Source organism: Orbicella faveolata, unplaced genomic scaffold (genome assembly GCF_042242905.1).
Source record: "Orbicella faveolata isolate gen_17 unplaced genomic scaffold, um_ofav_v1 contig_4, whole genome shotgun sequence".
NCBI lineage: Eukaryota > Metazoa > Cnidaria > Anthozoa > Scleractinia > Merulinidae > Orbicella > Orbicella faveolata.
The window spans coordinates 9859098-9878502 of NW_028301569.1; the positions used below are offsets into that span (position 1 = coordinate 9859098).

General features: G+C 38.4%; 1 protein-coding gene across 3 annotated transcripts; it reads right to left on the reverse strand.

The window, feature by feature from the left end:
* Positions 1 to 4601: 4601 nt before the first annotated feature.
* LOC110046269 (A-type voltage-gated potassium channel KCND3-like) lies at positions 4602 to 17531 on the reverse strand. 3 transcript variants are annotated; one of them, XM_089276376.1, is made up of 3 exons: positions 17436 to 17531; positions 7437 to 8574; positions 4602 to 5920 (listed from the first exon to the last, which is right to left on the reverse strand). In XM_089276376.1, exons 2-3 carry the CDS (start codon positions 8486 to 8488, stop codon positions 5788 to 5790), a joined length of 1185 nt encoding a protein of 394 aa, XP_089132502.1. In that variant the 5' UTR covers positions 8489 to 8574; positions 17436 to 17531; the 3' UTR covers positions 4602 to 5787. The 3 variants fall into 3 exon arrangements, with proteins under 3 accessions (XP_089132502.1, XP_089132501.1, XP_020607619.1); XM_089276375.1 differs by lacking the exon at positions 17436 to 17531 and adding an exon at positions 15353 to 15657; XM_020751960.2 differs by lacking the exon at positions 17436 to 17531 and adding an exon at positions 9092 to 9177.
* Between the last annotated feature and the right edge of the window lie 1874 nt (positions 17532 to 19405).

Here is a 19405-nt window from a genome sequence, read left to right on the forward strand (position 1 = left end):
CCGAATGGGTTCTTGGTTTTGTGATACACTACGCTTGAATTTCTAAGCTTTTACGCGACGCGGCATTTATATGACGGCTTTGAGAGCTGTCATGATGGTTAAAAAAGTGACTTATTTCGGGGAACTTGGCTATCTGAACAGTTCATGTCTTACAAAAAGTATTATTTTAATGTTTTAGAGTTCCTCGAGGGATAAATTCACGCTTTTGTAGCAAAACTCAGTGACAGATGTTTCTGTCGGTTTCCGGCCGCCATGTCGGTGCCCATACGGATGGGCACCAGCATGGCGTCTCCATACAAATCTCTATAAATTTGGGTAAAAAATTTCTCCGCATATCTCGCATAAGAAAAATTGCTGTGACCAGAATTTTGGCGAGAGTCTTTGCATATTTACCTTCTTTCATTTCCCAGATTCTGGACTTAATCTATTGACCGGTTTTGATTTTTATTTTGATCTATTTTGAATTGCGTGACACTGAAAATCAGCAATAACAGTGTCACTTTTTGCATACCTTTAAGCCAGCGAGCAGGCTCACCTTTGAGTCACGCGCGCGAGCGGCGAAGAGCAATGCGATCCGGAGGGAAGGGGTCTGGTGAAGAACCCAGAAACTGCAAGGGACCGCATACGATAAACGCTGCCAACGTAGAATCTACAAGAGATCCTACGTTGAAGAGGCGCCAAGAGAGAGTCACCTTCTCATCTCGTGGATTCGCCGCTCGATTTCCTACTCGCGTCTACGCCGCTCGCGCTTGTGCTCCAACGTGAGCCTGCTCTCAGGCTACATACCTTCTTATGGTTTGTAACTGTAATAGTTGTTAATCATGCATATAATGACATTTACTATGTCACGCACAGTCTACCAGTTTTGCCGGCCGAAACCAAGCTTCACTTTTCCACAAGAACTCGAGAGCTTTACAGTCTTTACAGCTATATTATAACAAATAAAATGTAATTCTAACAAAATGATTTTAATTGGAAGGAATGTGCAACCGAGACGAGTTCTTTCCGTTCTACTGTACCAGCTGGTGTCTAGATCCGGGGGTACTCCCACAAAAGTTGGGTGGGGGTGTGCGGACCACCTCCCAAAAATCTTTCCCTATTTATGACCAAAATCTGCGATTTTCGCTATCCTATTTATGACCTGGCCAAAAATTCGATACTCTATTTATTTATGACCGTTGCGGCTGGCACAGTTGCCCTAAACATAAGTTATGAAGGGAGTTTGTTGACGTTCTTATTGATAACGATGAAAAGTAGCTTCTTCTAAGAAATATATCCAATTCGTAATTCAAGACTAGAGTGCTAAAACCATACCCTATTTAAGACCAAAATATCCAAAATGGAAACCCTATTTATGACCAAAACGACTGAAAAACCCTACCCCTTGGGGCCGCACATACCTATATAGCCAATATATGGGAGTACCCCCTCCCCCCCCTCCCCGGGTGTCTAGATGTCAAGTGGAAGTTGAAACCAGAGAATTGTCCCAAGCAGAATAAATAGTTAACATTTGGAAATCATACCGGAAGCCGCACTCTTCAATCGCTTTCGCTCGATCTGATGGAAATCCCATTCAAAACGACAACACTGAAACACAGGTAAATCGTTTGGTTTTAAATAGCAGAATTATAACGTAATTAGATATGTAACTTTAATAGTTCGCTTTCCCTGAGAGCCGTATTCGATCATGGCAGTCAGACTATTTACTCTCTCATAAACGAATATTTTGCTCTCGTAAGCTTGTAATTCTCTTCAATGTTAGCAGCTGTTGTTCTTTTAGGGCTAGGGGCATTGTTTCTGTTGTTTGTTCTATTGTTCTCTCAAAGGGTAGCAAGCCATTCCTGTGAGACCTTGCGAGAGCTGCTACATCAGCTTATTTTTGCCCCGGCAGACAGTCCATACATTCACTCTCAAGTTAACTTTTAAAACTCTCTTTAACCGCCGCCTTTCAACAATTAACGGCAGCAGCCACCAGCTAAAGCGCGTTCCAACTGCCAAAATAACCTCTGGACAACGGCCAGTTAATCAACGACTGACAAATAGTGTACGCAAAACCCGCTATTGTTTTAATTTTGAAAGGTCACGAAATTTGATCCGTAACGCACGTCGCGTCGTCGTTTCTGTTGCTGTTTGGTTTCTGTTTTATTGATATATTTGTATTGTGTTACGTATTTATAGATTTGTTGTGGGGGCGCGGTGGCCGCACGGTTAGTGCGCTTGCCTCCGAATCGAACGGTCCGGGTTCGAGTCCTGCCCGAGGATATTCTGTTGTGTTCTATACTCTCACAGTGTCTCTCCACCCAGGTGTATAAATGAGAACCGCAAATTTAATGCTTGCGGTAACCCTGGGATGGACCAGCAACCCATCGAGGGGGGAGTAGAAATACTCCTAGTCGCTTCTTGCTTCAGAAACAGGACAAAAGGGCCGGCCTGATGGGCCACTTGGTTCGTATGCAGACTTTTGACGTATTTATATGTAGTTACAGTTTGGTTTAAAAAAAACTAAATAAATAAAATGCTGCATCCCGCGGAAAAAAAGCAGAGGTCATATTACACCCCTACCTCCCCATGACGCCTCATCTCTACAACGGCTACTTTCCTTTGTCCCCAAGGTGGCCGTTGTGGAGAGGTTCGACTGAACTTGATACGCATAATATGGATGAGCAAATAAGCATATCACTTGATACGGCTTTGGATCGATTTATCATGAAGTCATTGTCAATTTACAATCGGGACTAGCAGACTACAATGTCTCGTTGCCAAACAGGCTTCCATTTTCTTGCCGCCTTTTCACAGTAGCTCCATCGCTTCGCGTCAGTGCCGTTATCTTTTATAACAGCAGTGATCCAGTCTTCACGCACTGGTGTACAAGTTTTCTCGGTCATGTTTGCCACATTATAAAACGTAACAAACTTCTTTTGATCGTAAACAATTCTGTAAGTAAAATTACACCAGACCGGCTCGATCTCAAACCATAGTGGTAGACAAGATGTCATAACAACTGTGCCACTGTTATCTTTAACAGCCGAGCAGTTTTTGTCCTTCCATTGCCAATAAAACTCTGTCGTCGAATTATCAAATTTGCCTTTCTCAGGATTCCATACGTGGTTCATTATTATCTCTGGTTTTACGTGATAGAAGATATCACAACATCTTTTATCCTGTCTTAACCAGATTCCTTCACTTTGTGTTGTTTTTAGAGTGCTCGAGAAAACGCCATGAAACAGAGTCTTGTTTACCTTGCGTGTTCTAAACTCTTTTCTATCGTTAAAATGATAGACATCGTGGATTTCAAATGTTATTGCCTTCGTAACAGGTACAATGTTGACGTTTCTCGGCCCTTGTGGTAGCTTAGCTTGACGGACAGAGAAGGACACTAACTCTGGAACATACCGCCCAAAGAAGAAATACAACATGGCTGCCAGTGCTAAATACGCGAATAGCGAGTTAGTCCACACGCAGCAGCTTGAAAGTATGTCACCTTTCGGTGCGCAACCGAAAATCTTACCGTACTTATAATTTAGCCATACCAATCTTCCGAACGAAAACACAACGCTCACAAGAGAGGATATGAGAGACAATGTCTGCCAAGAGGCAAGGTGAAACAATTGCTCATCAACATCTTCAGGAGAATCGCAGTAAACGATGAAGAAATTCAACAGGAAACATGGGAAATCTTCGAGCAGTATCGTCAAAAGAGAAAGATACATTTTCTCTTTGTAAACGCGATCTCGTAATTTCAAATCACGGCTGAGAACCTCTTCGTCAAAATAACCTTTGAATTCACGCCACGCCAGCCATACGTCCCAGCAATAAATGCCCGCTCCAATAAAGCAACAAAAGAGAAAATAAAACACGGCCACAGTTGTTACAAACTCCTTCAAATCTTCGGGCTTGGAAACGTATTTTATAAAATTCTGCCAATCCGCTACTACATCGAAAAGACCAACGACAACTGCTAAAATGAGAAATGCCCACTTTTTGAAACGATCCCACCATTGTGAAATATTTTCCTTCTTTTCTTGAGTGTCGTCGTTCACACTTGAAGGAAATATCAATGGCTTGCTATCCTCATTCATGTCGGGTTTTGGTTAACCCGCGCGGTGAATGTAACGACACTGATATGATATGAAAGTCGATCTTTCACTGATCTTTCACTGCTGCCTTTCCCAGCTACATTTCCTTTTGGATAACCCATTCAGATCCGAATGTTCCATCGGCCTGATAATGTATGTCTACGCGGCTACTCGCATCATGCATTCAGATTAAACGTCGCACAGTCTCAGATTGACGATGTCAGTGTTGATTTTTCATTTATATACGTGTGTCGAGTTCCTCAACTGATGCCTTGGTATCCAGCACAGTCAAAGGGAGAAATTAAACAGTTTGCGTGGTTTAAAACAATGTATATCAATTGAAATTTACAAATCTAAATCTTTTTACTGTTTTCCGTTTTCTTAATCCATTTCATCCATTCTCTTCGCCGATTGGCCAGTTCAACAGCTTAAAATGTAAAATAGTCTTCACTTTTTTATGGACGTCTGCATTTGGCAGCTGTTTATACGTTGACACCCTTCTAAAAAAAACTACATGACAGCAAATCGTTGCAAATTTGAATTTAATCACAATGAATTTTAAAATAAAATATATTGTTACACTCTGCAACTATAATGCATGTCGGTCTTCCCGCAATAGGACGGGAACGTAAGACATGACTGGCATCAAAATATTATATTTTCCTAGAAATAAGGTCTTTATATGAAACGATATCTTACACATTAGACTCACAGGTAATCAAGTCGAGATTTTTTAGAGCCTGGTCAATCTGTGTTCTGTTGAGTTCTCCAGAATCAAGTGAATACAATTTGGATAACGAATTTTTGTAGTCCATTACAAAACGCTTCATGATGTTCCTTATCGTCCAGATGTAGTGAGGCGGGGGGCGCTTTCATTCGAGTAAAAAATTGCTTTGAATTTTTGAGAATTGCCAGTTCGAATGGAACAGCATTTTCCCGAATTTCAGGGGTAGAGGTCAACCTCGAAACACAGACCCTAATTTCCCAGAAAATTTTGTTCCATTCAATTTTCCTGCCCAAATTTCTCGGTTCAATAGTTCACATTTCAGAAATTCAACAATTTTCAGGTTTTCCTGAAACTTTCCAAGAAAATTTCCATAGTATTGGGCCACGGTTTGAACGGTCCTGAATTTTTGGTTGAATATAAAGCGCCCGATACTAATTTATTACCGATGACGCTCTCTGGTCTAGGGTAATCGATGACAGCCAGGTGTCGTAACAACGTGCTCATTTCAAAAGGCGTCTTCTGCATATCACTGAGTGGAAACTGGCTTGTTTTACTTCCTGCTGTTGTTGCTGTTGTGGTTGGTGTTTACAGTTAAGATTTTCTGATTTCGAAGCTTCCCTCCTGTATAATAGACCATTTTACAGTTGTCTGTTCAGTGACCTAGCCTTTGAATGGTAGCGAGGCTGTAGGTGACCTTGTTTTGATACAGACCTCACTGCTTTTGTTGTGTAAATCAAGTTGTTCTTGTGCTGACTAGTTTGCATTTGCATGAGAAAAGCAGTGAGGTCTGTATCAAAGCAAGGTCACCTCCAGCCTCGCTTACATTCATAGGCCAGGTAACTAAGCACACAACAGTAAAATGGCCTATTGGTATAAATTCGTCTTCTACATATCATCGACTGGGCACTAGCTTGTTTTCCTTGCTGCTGCTGTTGCTATTGTTGTTATTGTTGTTGTTGTCGTTGTTGTCGTTGTTGTTTACACTTAAGATTCCCTGATTTCCAAGTTTCCCTCCTGTATAATCGGTATAGGAAGGGCAAGCATAATTATTCCAGAGAGACAGCACAGGGAGCCTAGAATCTTGCCCAGAGTCGTGATAGGAATCATGTCACCATACCTGGAAAAACAAGTTCAAAACCTAGTCTACAACGTCCATTATTACACATTACGACAGGTGTTAAAGAAGCCTAGTCACGGTATTTTGAGTTATTTTGGCCACGTACAAAGTAACTTTTACATTAAGAGAAACCTGAAAATAGTAGTTTACTAAATTAGAAAAACACCAAAGAGATAATAACAAACCATACAGAAACAAGGATGCTTAACAAGGACGAATGGATTGCAAACGACAAACTTGAAATATTTTAACCTTTTAAGATGCGTAAACCGTGACATTTCCTGTAAATTCATCAGGATGAGATTTCAATTTGCGCTGATCATAAGTCGAGGCACCCACGCAGGGTGAAAAAATGGTTAAAGTTTAGATCAACTGTAAGCAGTCTCAATAGCCTAATTTCGACTTGTTCGTACGTGAAAGCCTGGTAACTATTTTAGAGTATCAATACGAGGCTCAGGGGAATAAGGACAAGACAAAGGCGCTTATTTTGAAAGCAAAACAGGTGAAAATCAGGTATTGTGCCATTTCCGTGTGCAAAAACAATTCCAAAAAGCAACCAGACCTCAACTTTTTTGCTTTTCCGAGCGTGAAAAAGCTTCGAAAGCAATGGAGCACCTTTAAGCCGGCAAGCTGACAAGGAGTAGGAGTTTCAGTCTATCGCGAAGCTACACATAAGTTCTCAGCATTTCGACACCAAAGACATCGTCAAGACCTTGTGTGGAATAAAAAAGGTAGTAAACGGGGCGAAACCTGAAGTCTGGAATATTAGTAAAGTTATGGGTCCAAAACTGAAGCGAAAGTGGATGGGGAAGTAATTTTCCTCCTGTCGGGGTGATCTTCGATTTGATCAAGTCTTCCTGTAGCTCTATTTCTTCATCAACTTTTGGCACCTTCATTTCGGCTGCATTTTTGCAAAGCTCCAGCAGTTCAGCCCTTTTCCTTTTCTTTCCATCCACAGCTATTTGAATGTCTCCCGCCTTTAGGAAGTTCTGTAGCTCTGGGACTTTCATACTTACGAACGAAGAACTTTCATTGTCCGCCATCTTGATGAGTTATTCCCCTGAGCGTCGTCTTGATGCTCTAAAATAGTTACCAGGCTTTCACGTAAAAACAATTCGAAACTAGGCTATTGCATGCTGTTAACTTTTCCGGAAGAGCGGAGGATTTTAGGAACAAAAACTGACTGCTCGTAGCCTAGAGTTTGAAATCAACTTAGTCAAAGAGGGAACGTGATTCGTTTTGGTCGGGGGGGGGGGGAGTTATGACGATTGCATTTGGTGGGGGTGACCTTTTGTTTAGCATTTTCGAATGATACACGTATCTCCTCAGCTTTTTTCCTCCTGATAACGTCACAAAATGGCTACAATATCGAGGAAACAGGTGTTGAGAATAAGGGTAATGATCGACTCTTCACACTGCCTTGATGAACAACGGAATTCTCCTAAATCACCCAACGAGATCGGATGGCAACCTGCAGGGAGAATTTAAATTTTAATCTTGGCTCATACTGACTTACCCTACAGTCATCATGGTGATGATCGTATACCACATGCTGTCCGGAATACTTTTGAATTTTGTCTCCTCCGCCTGCATTTGTTCGATGTAATACAACACGCTTGAAAACACCATGTTCATCAATAAAAACGCGAAGAACAAAAACCCCAGATCGACAACAGCGCGCTTCAAAGCCCTTCCCATCTGCCGCATGTGCTTGGAATGGCGCGAAAGCTTAAAAATCCGGAACACTCTGAGCATGCGTAGGACCATCAAACCGCTGGCGTTCTCCACGGCGGTCGAAGAATCGGGCGAGATATGTTTGAATAAAAGAATGACATAAAAAGGCGCAACGGCCAGTAAATCCACAATGTTCATCTTGTTAATGATAAATTTCCAACGTTGGTCAGCCGCGTAAAATCTAAGAATATACTCAGCTGTGAAAACGCTCATGCAGAAAGCATCAATGACGAAAAATACTTGAGGGTATTTCTCCTCGCACGTTTTATCCTTGCAGCAGCGCTCCGTCTCAATAATGGTACAGACAACACTAAGATATATGAGAACTGCGATGAAGCTCTGGACGCATTTTCCTAAGCGGTTCGTTTCGGTATTTTCAAGAAGATTCCAAAACCATTTACGAAGAAATGATTTATTTCTATGCGGTTCAGCACATGCGCAGTTTGGCTGTTTTTCACTTTTGGGGCCAAGTTTTTTCGACAGGTTGTAACATTCTTCCCAGCAGCAATCGTTCAAGTTATCCATATCAATTCCATAAAAGCGTAGCTCTTCGTGAAAAGCACCCAGGCAATCCTCGTAGGAATAGTGCAGTTTTCCGTCACGATAGAAATTGAGAATGTATCTAAACATGTGTGGATCTCTATCAAGGAAGTACTCTTTCTTGTCATCGTCGAAGTAGAGCTTGATGGCTTCGCTGCCTAACAACGTGTTTGGATATTTCTTCAGCGTGCTGTCCCAGGTGCAGAACCGCCGTCCGCTGACATTTATTGTGACACGTTTGTCGATCCTCTCGGTTCTTAGTTTGCCGCTTCTATTCTTAGACTGCAGTGTCATTCACCAAGCCGTCTGTCAACTTTCCTGTGGCTTTAATTTCCTATTGGTTAATATTCCTCAAATCGACGTGTTTTTAAGATGTTCTTCTGCGAAGAGCAAAAAAAAAAGACAACGGTAAATAATTCAGTATATTACACGTTTGCTGCCCTTGGCGAAAAAAATGGCAAGGCGAAAACAAAAATGACTATCAAACATCACAATTATTCTAAATTATCAGATATATTCTTATTCGCTTTTGTTCCTTTGTTTTTTCAAGCTGTTCCTGTGTGAATAGTGAACAAAAAAGAGACTGTAAATAATTCAGTATTACACAAGTGTACCTTTGGCGAAGAAATGGCCATAACATCAAAGCGAAAACAAAATGGTCATTAAGTATCACAATTGTTATAAACCACCCAAAATATTCTATTCTTTAATGTTCCTGACATCAATGTTTTTTTGCCTCTTTTGTAATCTATCCCTCTGCGAACAGTAAAACGAAGAGAACGGTAAATAATTCACTTAAGTGTACCAGACGTTTACCCTTGGCGAGAAAATAGCGTCGAGGCGAAAGCAAAAATGATCATCAATTATCAGAATTACTATAAACTACCAAAAACCTACCGGGACGGTCTGGATAACGGTTCTGTAATAGATATCGTGTTGCCGATGACTCAGTGTTAAAATATTTTTCGCTTATGATAGGTACGTGAGCTAGGTTTTGACGCACAATTCAACACGTTTTCTAACTTGTTCCTTTTATGTCAGTCCGTTTAAACATTCAAGTTTTTCTCCAGTTAATAGACAAACACAACCTGCTTTTTTCTATTTATTCGTATAACATTACTGACCATAAGTGTCAAACTGTCCACACGTCTAAACTTGTCACTCTCTTCTGATACACGTGCCAACATGCACTTTTTGATATCCTGTGTTCAACATAATCCGAAAGCGAGGCTAACATTCTAACACGACATGTGCTTACTTTTATTTCCTTGGCCACTGATGTATCTTTGCTATTCAAAAATTTTGCGACATCTTAATGTATGGTCTGATTATGTTTTAAACATAATTTTATTTGCACGGAGATAACAAAGGGAAATTTTCCTTCTATTCATTTTATACTTCGTGGGAACTGAGCTTAATTTCTACCTGCTTTCACCTGTTCTTTTAATCTCCCTCAAAGACTTATTAGCAGCAAAGTGCTTTTATCTTAGCGCTTCCGTTAGCTATCTTCCTATCACTTCCCTGAGGCCTTAACGTTGTAAAGTCTGCTCGGCCTTTTCCTCTTTTCTTCAATCTAGCTAATTTAATATGAGTTACATCAAGTGATAAACGGCCTCGTTAGCCGAGATGCCTTTGCCAAACCGAAGCTATTTTATTAAGCTATCTCTCCTTACCGAATTAATTTTCATATTGTTAATTCATCAGTCAGTTGAAAGTGTGAGTGATATAGCAATGAAGCAGCAAAATTGTTTGCCAGATGGAAAGGTTTTCACCGAATTGTTAAAACTGTTCTTTGCCGGCCACATTTCTGTAACGTTACTCCAGCTTAAAGCTGGATCCAATTGTTCAAAGGTTAGATAACGCTCTCCACCGGATAAATTACTATCCAATGGATAAGTGTTCACAAAATAAGCCAAGCTATCCGCTGAATGGTGATGTATCTAGTGGATAGCGTTAACCACGGTTTGAACAACTAGGGCCTGATGTCTTAACTAAATTATGTTCTTACCGTTAAAGCTTCGAACGACAAATCTTCAAATGTAGTTTTACGATCGTTGGTCAAAGACTATTCCAAGCATATGGATTCCACTTGTAAAGCGATCACCCAGCGCTAAAGTTTACAGAAGTTTAATTTTGGAAAGCGGAAGTTGATTCACAAATCAATATTTTGAAAAGCGTTGGCGTTTCCGAAGAAAACCGCTGAACAAGCTGTAGACAATTGGTTAAAATAAGCAAAAACGTTTACACAGAGAGAGGTCGGAATAAGAGGTGTCTTAATTGTTCTTGAATAGCCCCCCTGTGGAGATCCAATAAAGTTTGCATACATGATAAAAGCACTTCCAAAGCGGTATTATTCGGCCGATTAGTTAGTTAACGAAAATTGTAGTCTAAATTAGGATACATTAAAAACTTTAATGTCATTTTACATAAATTTTCAGTTAAATTAAACACAGAGAAACCATAGGCCTGTCGAGAGGCACCGTTTAAGCGTTTTCAACAAAATCAGTTTTAACGAAAAAATACATCCACTGAATTGGACCATCTCGCTTTTTTTTCTTTTTTTTTTTTTTTTCGAAAATTTAATATTCGCTATGGACAGCGCTTGGAACCATTCAAGTTATACAGCTGCAGAAATTAGGTGAATTTCTAGATCTCAGACTGTCCTAACTGTCACTGGATTTTTGTTCTCTTTCTGCAATCAGGAATGATATCAAAATTGTCAAACGGTAGAGGACGTGAACATGGATCCTATTTGTCTCCTTGTTACAGTTCAACAGATACCGGTCTTCAAGCCTCGAGATATAGCAAACCGGCACATTATGACTCACCTCACTCGCCTTACGTCTAGAGTGCAATTTTAGTAGAATTACAAGTTGACTGTTGTCGATGTGTCTCCACCTTCTTGATTTAAACATCAGCAAACAACCGTACTTGTTCTTTTGGATTCAGCATCTTTAAATTAGAACTGTTTCCCTTACCATTCTTACAAGGGTAAATTCTATCGTCAGCCGTCGACGGAAGAGAGTTACATTAAGATAGGAGATTCCTAAATATCGATTACCTCATATTTAGCAGCGTATTATTGTCTCCTCGTACAACTATCACTTGGCGCGGTAATTGTTCTTAAGAAATTAACCACCGAACATATAGGACTTGATGGTTAACTTCGCTATGTTATTCAGTTTCGTCCTAAATAATTTTTCCCTAATTGTTTAAAACGCACGTAAAGTTCTTAATGTGATTTTACGATTAACTATCTCAGAACTTAAATTTACGTTGTCACATTCGAAAAATAAGTTCAAAACTTCGCCGACTTTTCTTATTTACATCAACCGTAAAATAGCTAATTTAATCATTTTCAGTCAAAAGGCTTTCTTTTTAACCGTCACCTATCGAGGCTTCCCCACCGTGTTAAGTTAATTTCACTAAGGGGTCTTGTCGCGTTATTCAGGACACCGAATATGTTTTTATCAAAGGAAGGGTTGATAAATGTTTATTCGTTAGAGCCAAATACACATGAGAATTCAACCTCTAATTTGAGGTCAATGATCATTATAATTATTTTTCCGTGACAGGTATTCATCACGATCATATCTCGGTTAGAAAATCATAAAATATACTTAACGTTCCTTTGCATTTTAACCAAATATTCAGAATTTATTATTCAGCTTGAACCCTTTCAACCTCCAAGCGATCAAATATGATGACAGAGCGACAGTCTGGAAGCGAAGAGGTTTCTGTAGTCTTACTGATCACGAACACCTTCTAGAAACATTTGAATTTTGCCAAGATAAATATCGTTAAATAACCTTTTATCCTAAAAGCAACCGAATGATTTAAATTATCCGTTTAATTTCCACAAAGTTTATCAGTACCACATACATAGATCGGGAATTCGTAATGTGCACTAGATAGATTGCGAAAAAAAACAAAAAACAGAAAGCTGGAAAGTCTTCAATTATTCGGGAATATCTGACTTGTATTTGTCTTAATGTAGCAGAAAATTCACAAAAAATAAAAAAATAAAAAGTAGTTATAGAATTATTATTTTACTATTACGCCATGTGAAGATGCATGTACTGGCCAAGAGAAGAAGCAAATGTGAGACCGTAACAGTACTGTTCTCATTCTGTACATTTATTCTTCATTTTGGAGCTGAGATATCGAGAAATCTATTCGATGTTTTTTGGAGATAATACTTGCGGACATTTTACTAATTTCTCGAAATACCACGAAACTAGTGAAAAACCCGCAATGTTTTCTGTCTTGGCATCGAATAAGGTGTGTAGAATTCGAATTATTTCTCTTAGGGGAACATACAAGAAACGAAGACTGAGCTATCTTAGGCACAAATATTCCTTCATCGAGTTATATTTGAATTTTTGGCAAAGAAAAGTGCTTTGTAAATCGGAAAGTTGATCAGACTGTGGCAAGGCGACCCAAGTATTTTTGAACAATCAAGGGAACATTCGAGTCCCAGTTTCTAAAAGTGAATTCCCTTTACGATTGCCAATTGTATAGTGTTGAGAATTCGCTAATACACCAAAACAATCTCTCAGTGAACAACTTGCCTTTGTCTCTGATCACCTGTCCCCTTGACCATGACGAAGAAGTTGCAAGGATAAATTAAAATGTTCGTCACGTACTCTTGGGAAAGATAGCAAAAGCGACTGACCTTTCTAGGGCATGTAAGGAGTAACTTGCTAGAGAGAGGAGTTAAAGGTGCCTTTAACGTTTCACCAAGGAAATATATTGACGTACAAAGGCTCTTAACAACAAGAAATGACTCCTACAATATGCTGAACTCAACAGCTGCAAGTTCATTATTTACGCCAAGTTTGCATACATTTCGGCACCTTATTGAGTCTACGTTTCAACCTTGAAAATAAAATTGGTTTTCAATTAATATTTTCGTTTGAATTGCCGATCAGTGAGACATACGTTTGAGTTAAATATAAGCTCACATACTCAGGAAGTGAGGTCTATTTTTCACCCAGGTTTTATTTGTAACGCAAACAGCATCTTAAGAATAACTAATAATTTGTAATATCTATAATCCAGTACCAAAATGTTCGGTTATTTCACAAATAATATGCATCTTGCGACCGGTGATTTAAAAGGAAACTTCATGAATTAAATTAATCTATCCTGAAGGATCATTTACAAAAAGAATTTATCTTTATTTCCTGAGTGAAATGATCCATTTTAGTATATTAGTTCGCTGTCTAATTGATTTCTCCTCATTAATTTTCAGTACTCTTCGTTGTTTTCATAAAATGTTTTTGAACGAGTCATGGCCAAAACAATTAAAATTATCATTTCTTAGTTTTATATCATGACAACATCATATGCCCCCAATGATGATTATCAGAAAACGCGTTTTTCTAGAACGATCTGTATTTACATATTCTGGACTTGCCGATAGTACTGTTCGACGGAGGACTAAATGAAATTAAACTGTGAAGTCCTCCCCTTTTTTGCCTAAAACAAGTACCGTCTTGACCAATTATCCTGGTAGACTTGTCATGGAAGGAACAGAATTGTCGTGCATACAAGTAAAATATGGCTTCCCGTTATGTAAGGAATTCTTCCGCACTTAAAGCGTTTAAAGCGCTTTCTCGACACATTTGATGCAGATGCATGAGGGCCCGCCTTTCCTTCTGTTCCTTATTTTCCTGTTGTGTTTCTTTACTATTTATTATTCGGTTTGGTGACTCCAACAAAGTTTTGTCCTAAAAATATTATCTTTTGATCTTGTACAATAGAAATTTTAGACAGGTAAAAAACATGCAGTTTTGACACGAGTGTCGAAAGTGACGTGCAACACCAATCACACCTCCCTCGCACACGTTTTCCCGCGCTTCGCTCGCACACGTTTTCTCGCGCTCCGCGCAGCTACATGTATTTGTTTCGAGCTTAATTTGATTGGTTCACCAGACTACTTGTTTCTCTGGTGATTAGCACGGGTGATTACTAGCTTTACTACAGTCAAATGAAAACCGCTTTATAAATCAGCAGGAATGAGAGCATTCACAAATTAAGCTTCATATAAGACTTTAAATTAAAGCTTTTAATGAGCTGCCAATCAAACCCAAACCAATCGAGTTTATCTCTCATTCATTGCATTGTTAATGCTGACAGACTGTCGATTGCAACGAATCGAACAAATCCAAGACTCTACATTTTTTAATTTGAGTCAAATACACAATACCTCCACCTGTTATTGAACTCCTAATGAACTTTAAATTTACAGTTTTCTCCTTCAACTGGGCTTTTTTCTAATTTTGTTTTGATTCGTCCGCTTTTAAATAAGCATCAGACATAATCGGCAACTGCCACATTTTCTGAATTACGATTATTACATACGAACAGATAAAATAAAACTGCTCGCATTTTTTACCTTATAATGCCAGCAATCCGTTGGTAATCTCCGTTCCTGATTTCGATGATAAAATAATACTAAGAATAATTTATGCAGCACCAAAAAATATCAGCTCAGTGCAAATTTGATAACTTTGTTAGTTTCGTCTACTGAATCGATGAGTTCTGGATTAAATATGAACAATAACAACGTGTAAAGAAAAAAGATATGATATTCATTATTCGGTTCTACAGATGATTTTACTTTCTCGTCTCGAAGGTCACAAAGCTATTTCCTTTTTCACTTTCCTTAATTTTCAATACTGCTTCTAGGTAAATTAGTTATGGATTTTGTGTATCAGGAAGGCTTAAAACTGGCAGAATTGCTGAGAGAAAGAGCGAAATTAGTTATAATATGTCGATTCATGTTTAAGCGTGTTGTTGTTTTGAAGCCAAACTATGCCAGTAATGTTTGGACACTTTGATCTGCTCCTTCGATCACAATGTGGAATATATTTCTGTGATCCTAAAAGCCATTACCAATGTTCAGTCAAGACTGTTTCGGGATCAAAAAGAACATCCAGTTCGATGCTGCGTGCTTTGCAGTAAAAAAGTAAATGAGAATGTGCAAGTTAAATTAGCTTCTTGGTACAAGTACAGTAAACACTAGAACTGAGCAATTTAGTCTAAATGGACGTCATAAACACATTTCGGTTTACCCTCATGTGGCGAGGAAATGTTGTAATATAGCCAAATTATCTGTTCAAAAACTACAGCATGTAGTTGTAATAAAAATACCTGATTTTGTCAGACTCGTGTCGCTTGCCCTGCCGGCTGCCGTTTGCGCGAGTCTTCAGTTCTACTGCTTTCAATTTACAACTCGAGAGACAGCTTGCCAATATCGCCGGTTCTTGTTTCTGTGGCTCTATTTGCATCAAATAAGGAACTCTTTTGTTTGTGATAAGTGGAGCGGAGCGTTTTTTTTGCAGCACAGTGATACAAAAATGCAACACACAGCCGTTCAGTTGTGCGACAGCAAAGGACATCAGTGACCTTGAAATACGGTCGCAGTAGATTGAATTCGAAACAGTGTAGCTTTTTTTTTTCAAGCCTGTCGCCTAAACGCAGGTTCAAATTTTTACTTTGAATTTCCATATCTATGGAAACAATCAATGCTTTTAGAATGTTCAAGCTGATGAAAAACATGCATAATAATTTGCCTTATTTTCCATCCTTGTCGGATGCACAGGAAACACAATAACGTCTACAGAATAAAGCAACAGGAAACCGCAACTCCAACAGTGTCAATGATTAAGTAAACTTTCTACTGTGAATTTATTTATCTGTACATGAAAATGAACTCGAGAAGTCAAATGCAAAAACAGGTTGAAGTACTGGGTTTTAACTCTAAACCAAAAGCTGCCTTTTTGCCTCATTGTATAGAAATTACTTTATGTAAACAAAATAAGTGAATGGTTACTCGTGATGTTGATAAACATATAAAGAAGACGTAAATGGAGACAAATATATTTAAAACGTGGGGGGGGGGCATCTTTACTTAACAATATCGTGCTTAATCATTAACATTCACTTAACGACTTGTTTGCTATAAGCAAATTTCAAAATTCACATAAATTTGGCGCAGTAACGATTTGTGCAAAATACTAATTATATAATTTTTTGGCAGCTTATTTATTTCTCAAAGCTATTTCTGCATGCGCCAACTGTTGATTTTTCCTCCTAATTCACGCATTAGCCACGTAGAAGGCGATTTTAATTGGATTTCAGACCAACAAGCAACACATTTGTTTATTCTGGACAACGGCAATGCACAATGGCTCGATATTGGCTCATCATATGCAATTATGGATGTGGAAAACACCACACAGAAATTATGACGTTAGAAACTCATTACTTGATTGAACGTTTCTGGCCTCGATATGCCCCTTTTATAAACTGTTTTGGTTCCGAGAATACCATTAATTATTCTCGTAGTCAATAGATACATGACTGCATAAGGTTTTAATACCATGATTTATTAGACCTTCTTAGTTTTCCTTAAGTTAACCAAACGAATTTGATATGATCATGAAATAAGTCTAAAATATGACGTTTCACGTTGTTTACCTGACATTTCCTTTCTTAATTAGTTTTAATACCCATCTTAACAACACAGCTAAAAGGGCGAATGTCACGACTTCTAGTGACAGATGCAAATTTTTACATTCTGAAATTACAGAATGACTAAATCTTAACGATTTCCTGGCGTTATTTTGAAATGTGCAAGTAAATAATTTCACTGCCATTTAGAATCTTAGTTCCATTTTCAGAGACACTTGTGTATGGCAAGACCTGCTGTGTATTTAATTCGCTGTAGTATTGTTTATTTGTATGTCTCGTCGCGCGTCAAAAAAAAAAATATATAAATACGTATTCGTATTCTTTCATAGGGCTGTATTGTATTTTGTTACGACGCGCCAGCGACAGCTATTTTATGTACCACTGAAGTCTTTCATTAAAAAAAGGAAAATTTAAATTTAAAATCGAGTACTTGACTTTCGCTAACGAGATTAACTTTTATGGCTACAAGGGAAGAATTATTTTTTTCTTAAGTGAAAACTACAAATTGCGAGTTAATTCGTAAGTCCCGAAAGGTCCTGGCTCAAATAAAATCGTAAAAATGTTGTTCAGAGTTTTCGTGAACGTAAAAAACAAAATTACAAATTTGTAAATGAGATCTCTCCTTGGTGACCTGTCGGTACGGTGTTATGTCTCTGTAATTAGACTAGCTTTGGCAGACAATGCTGTGCAAGTGCTGAACTACAACATAAAAGATCTCTCCAGATCGGTTGTCTCTTTGGCGATACAAACTATCTCTTACCTCAGAAAACAGATTTGTCACGGAGTTTTTCTGAACAATTTCAGAAGAGTTATGGTCGACTTCCGCTTCACACTGGCAGAGAGAACTGAGTTGAAAGCCTTATTGAAAGCAAACAGATTAAGCCGAATGACTTGAGCTTTTCTGCATATTTTACCTCAAAACAAGCGCTCCCATTGGCTACTGTGTCAGTACAAGGTTCATTCAACACTCAAAAAGAAAACTGCTGTCGAGGAAGCAATAAAGCATTGCTGTGAAGTTTACATAATATTTTTGACGCCAGTGACAGCCCAAGTCGTGCTGAATGGTATTAGTGTTTACCTAAGTTCTTGATAGACATCTTTCTTGAACTACATTTATGCCGAACTATGAACCAGTGTTATAATAAAGAACTTACAGAACGGATGCAATTTAATTACAACAACGGATTAGTTTTAAACCGATGTATGTTTTAAATTCAAAATCGTAAACATACATATACGGCTATACATTTTTTATCATTGTATCACTTCAGAGAAAAATATCAACTGTTGGTTTTATAGTCGAGAGAAGCGGCTGAATGTTTCTTGACCTTAAAAGCAATGTGCCTATAAAGAAAAGGCCTCTGAATCAGATAAAGTTATATTCGTGATGCCGCTATGTAACTCTTATGATCTGTCAAATTTTCTGGCTTATATAAAGAACTTATCCATATTCTTCGCTTAGATCAGTAAGGCACACTTTACAAAAAAAGTATTGAATAAAAAATATGTAAAAATAAAGCGGGCCGCTTAATTTTTCTTATTAGAAATTGACAGCCTACTCAGACAAGTACAACAAAAGCTGCTTATTTTAAAATGTCCAAGTTCATAATTTGCGCTCGGTGGTAAACGCGAAGAAATCTTGCTCTTAAATTATTCCATAATATATATTCATACTAATTTAAATTAATATAAGAATAGGGAATTGGTTTTAAATTTCCAATAGTTTCTAAACAATGAGGAGCCCACAGTAGGCAGTTTGATACAACAATGAGTTTTGATAACAATCATGGGGTTGTGATTGTATAACATCGCGTCTTGACCGCCCTACAGTGAATAAGAACTACCATATATAGTAAGCGGTTAACATGTACGAAGATAATGGCCATAATAAATGAAAACATAAATAACCTTTATTTACCAAAGGCTAGTGGGGCCGACCAAACTACTGAAACAAATAATTCAAATTGAACATAACATTGTTAAGAATCCCAACTGGCCGGAGGCAAACCAGTTGGCTATTTACAAGCGCTTCCGAGGATTTGAACTCGTGGCTACCAAGAGACAAATCCAGGTAGTGGGCTCGAACCCGGGACCGCTGGATTGCGAGTTCGACGCGCTGGCCACTCGGCCACGCTGCCACCAGGATTGGACAGCTTGGAGCGGTAATTAACTCTTCGAAAAACAATAGCAGTTAATTAAGGAATTGTAAACGAAAGATGTTAAATAGAGGTGCCTTTCTTCAGGAAAAACAGGGATTTTTTTTAAGAACTTAGGATTCGTGTGTTTCTTAATCTTCTTTCCTAAATCTTCACAATTGGCATTCACTCTGATGATGATCAAACAGATCGAAAACGTTAAGACTCAATTTTAACAGCTTTTTACCTTAAAGTTTTATATTTTAATTCATGGTTAATATTGGAAGTTTCTAAGGACGGGTTTTTTTTTCCATTAACCTTTAATATACACGAATACAACCCAATAATTCATGGTAAAACTTCATAACGTCTTTAGTGTCATTATCAGCTAAATTCTCTCTTATCGACTGTGTGCTCTTTTGAAATCTTCACGTGCGTAGCGTTTAAGTTTCTACAGCATGCAACGGTCTAGCCACTTTCAGAAAATTTGCAAACTTAAAAATTTGCCTCTTTCGGAGAAAAGTAAAGGACAAGACAGTTCGTTAAGTCAAACTTCTTCCCTTGAAAAGAAATTCAGCATCGAAGGGGTTGACTG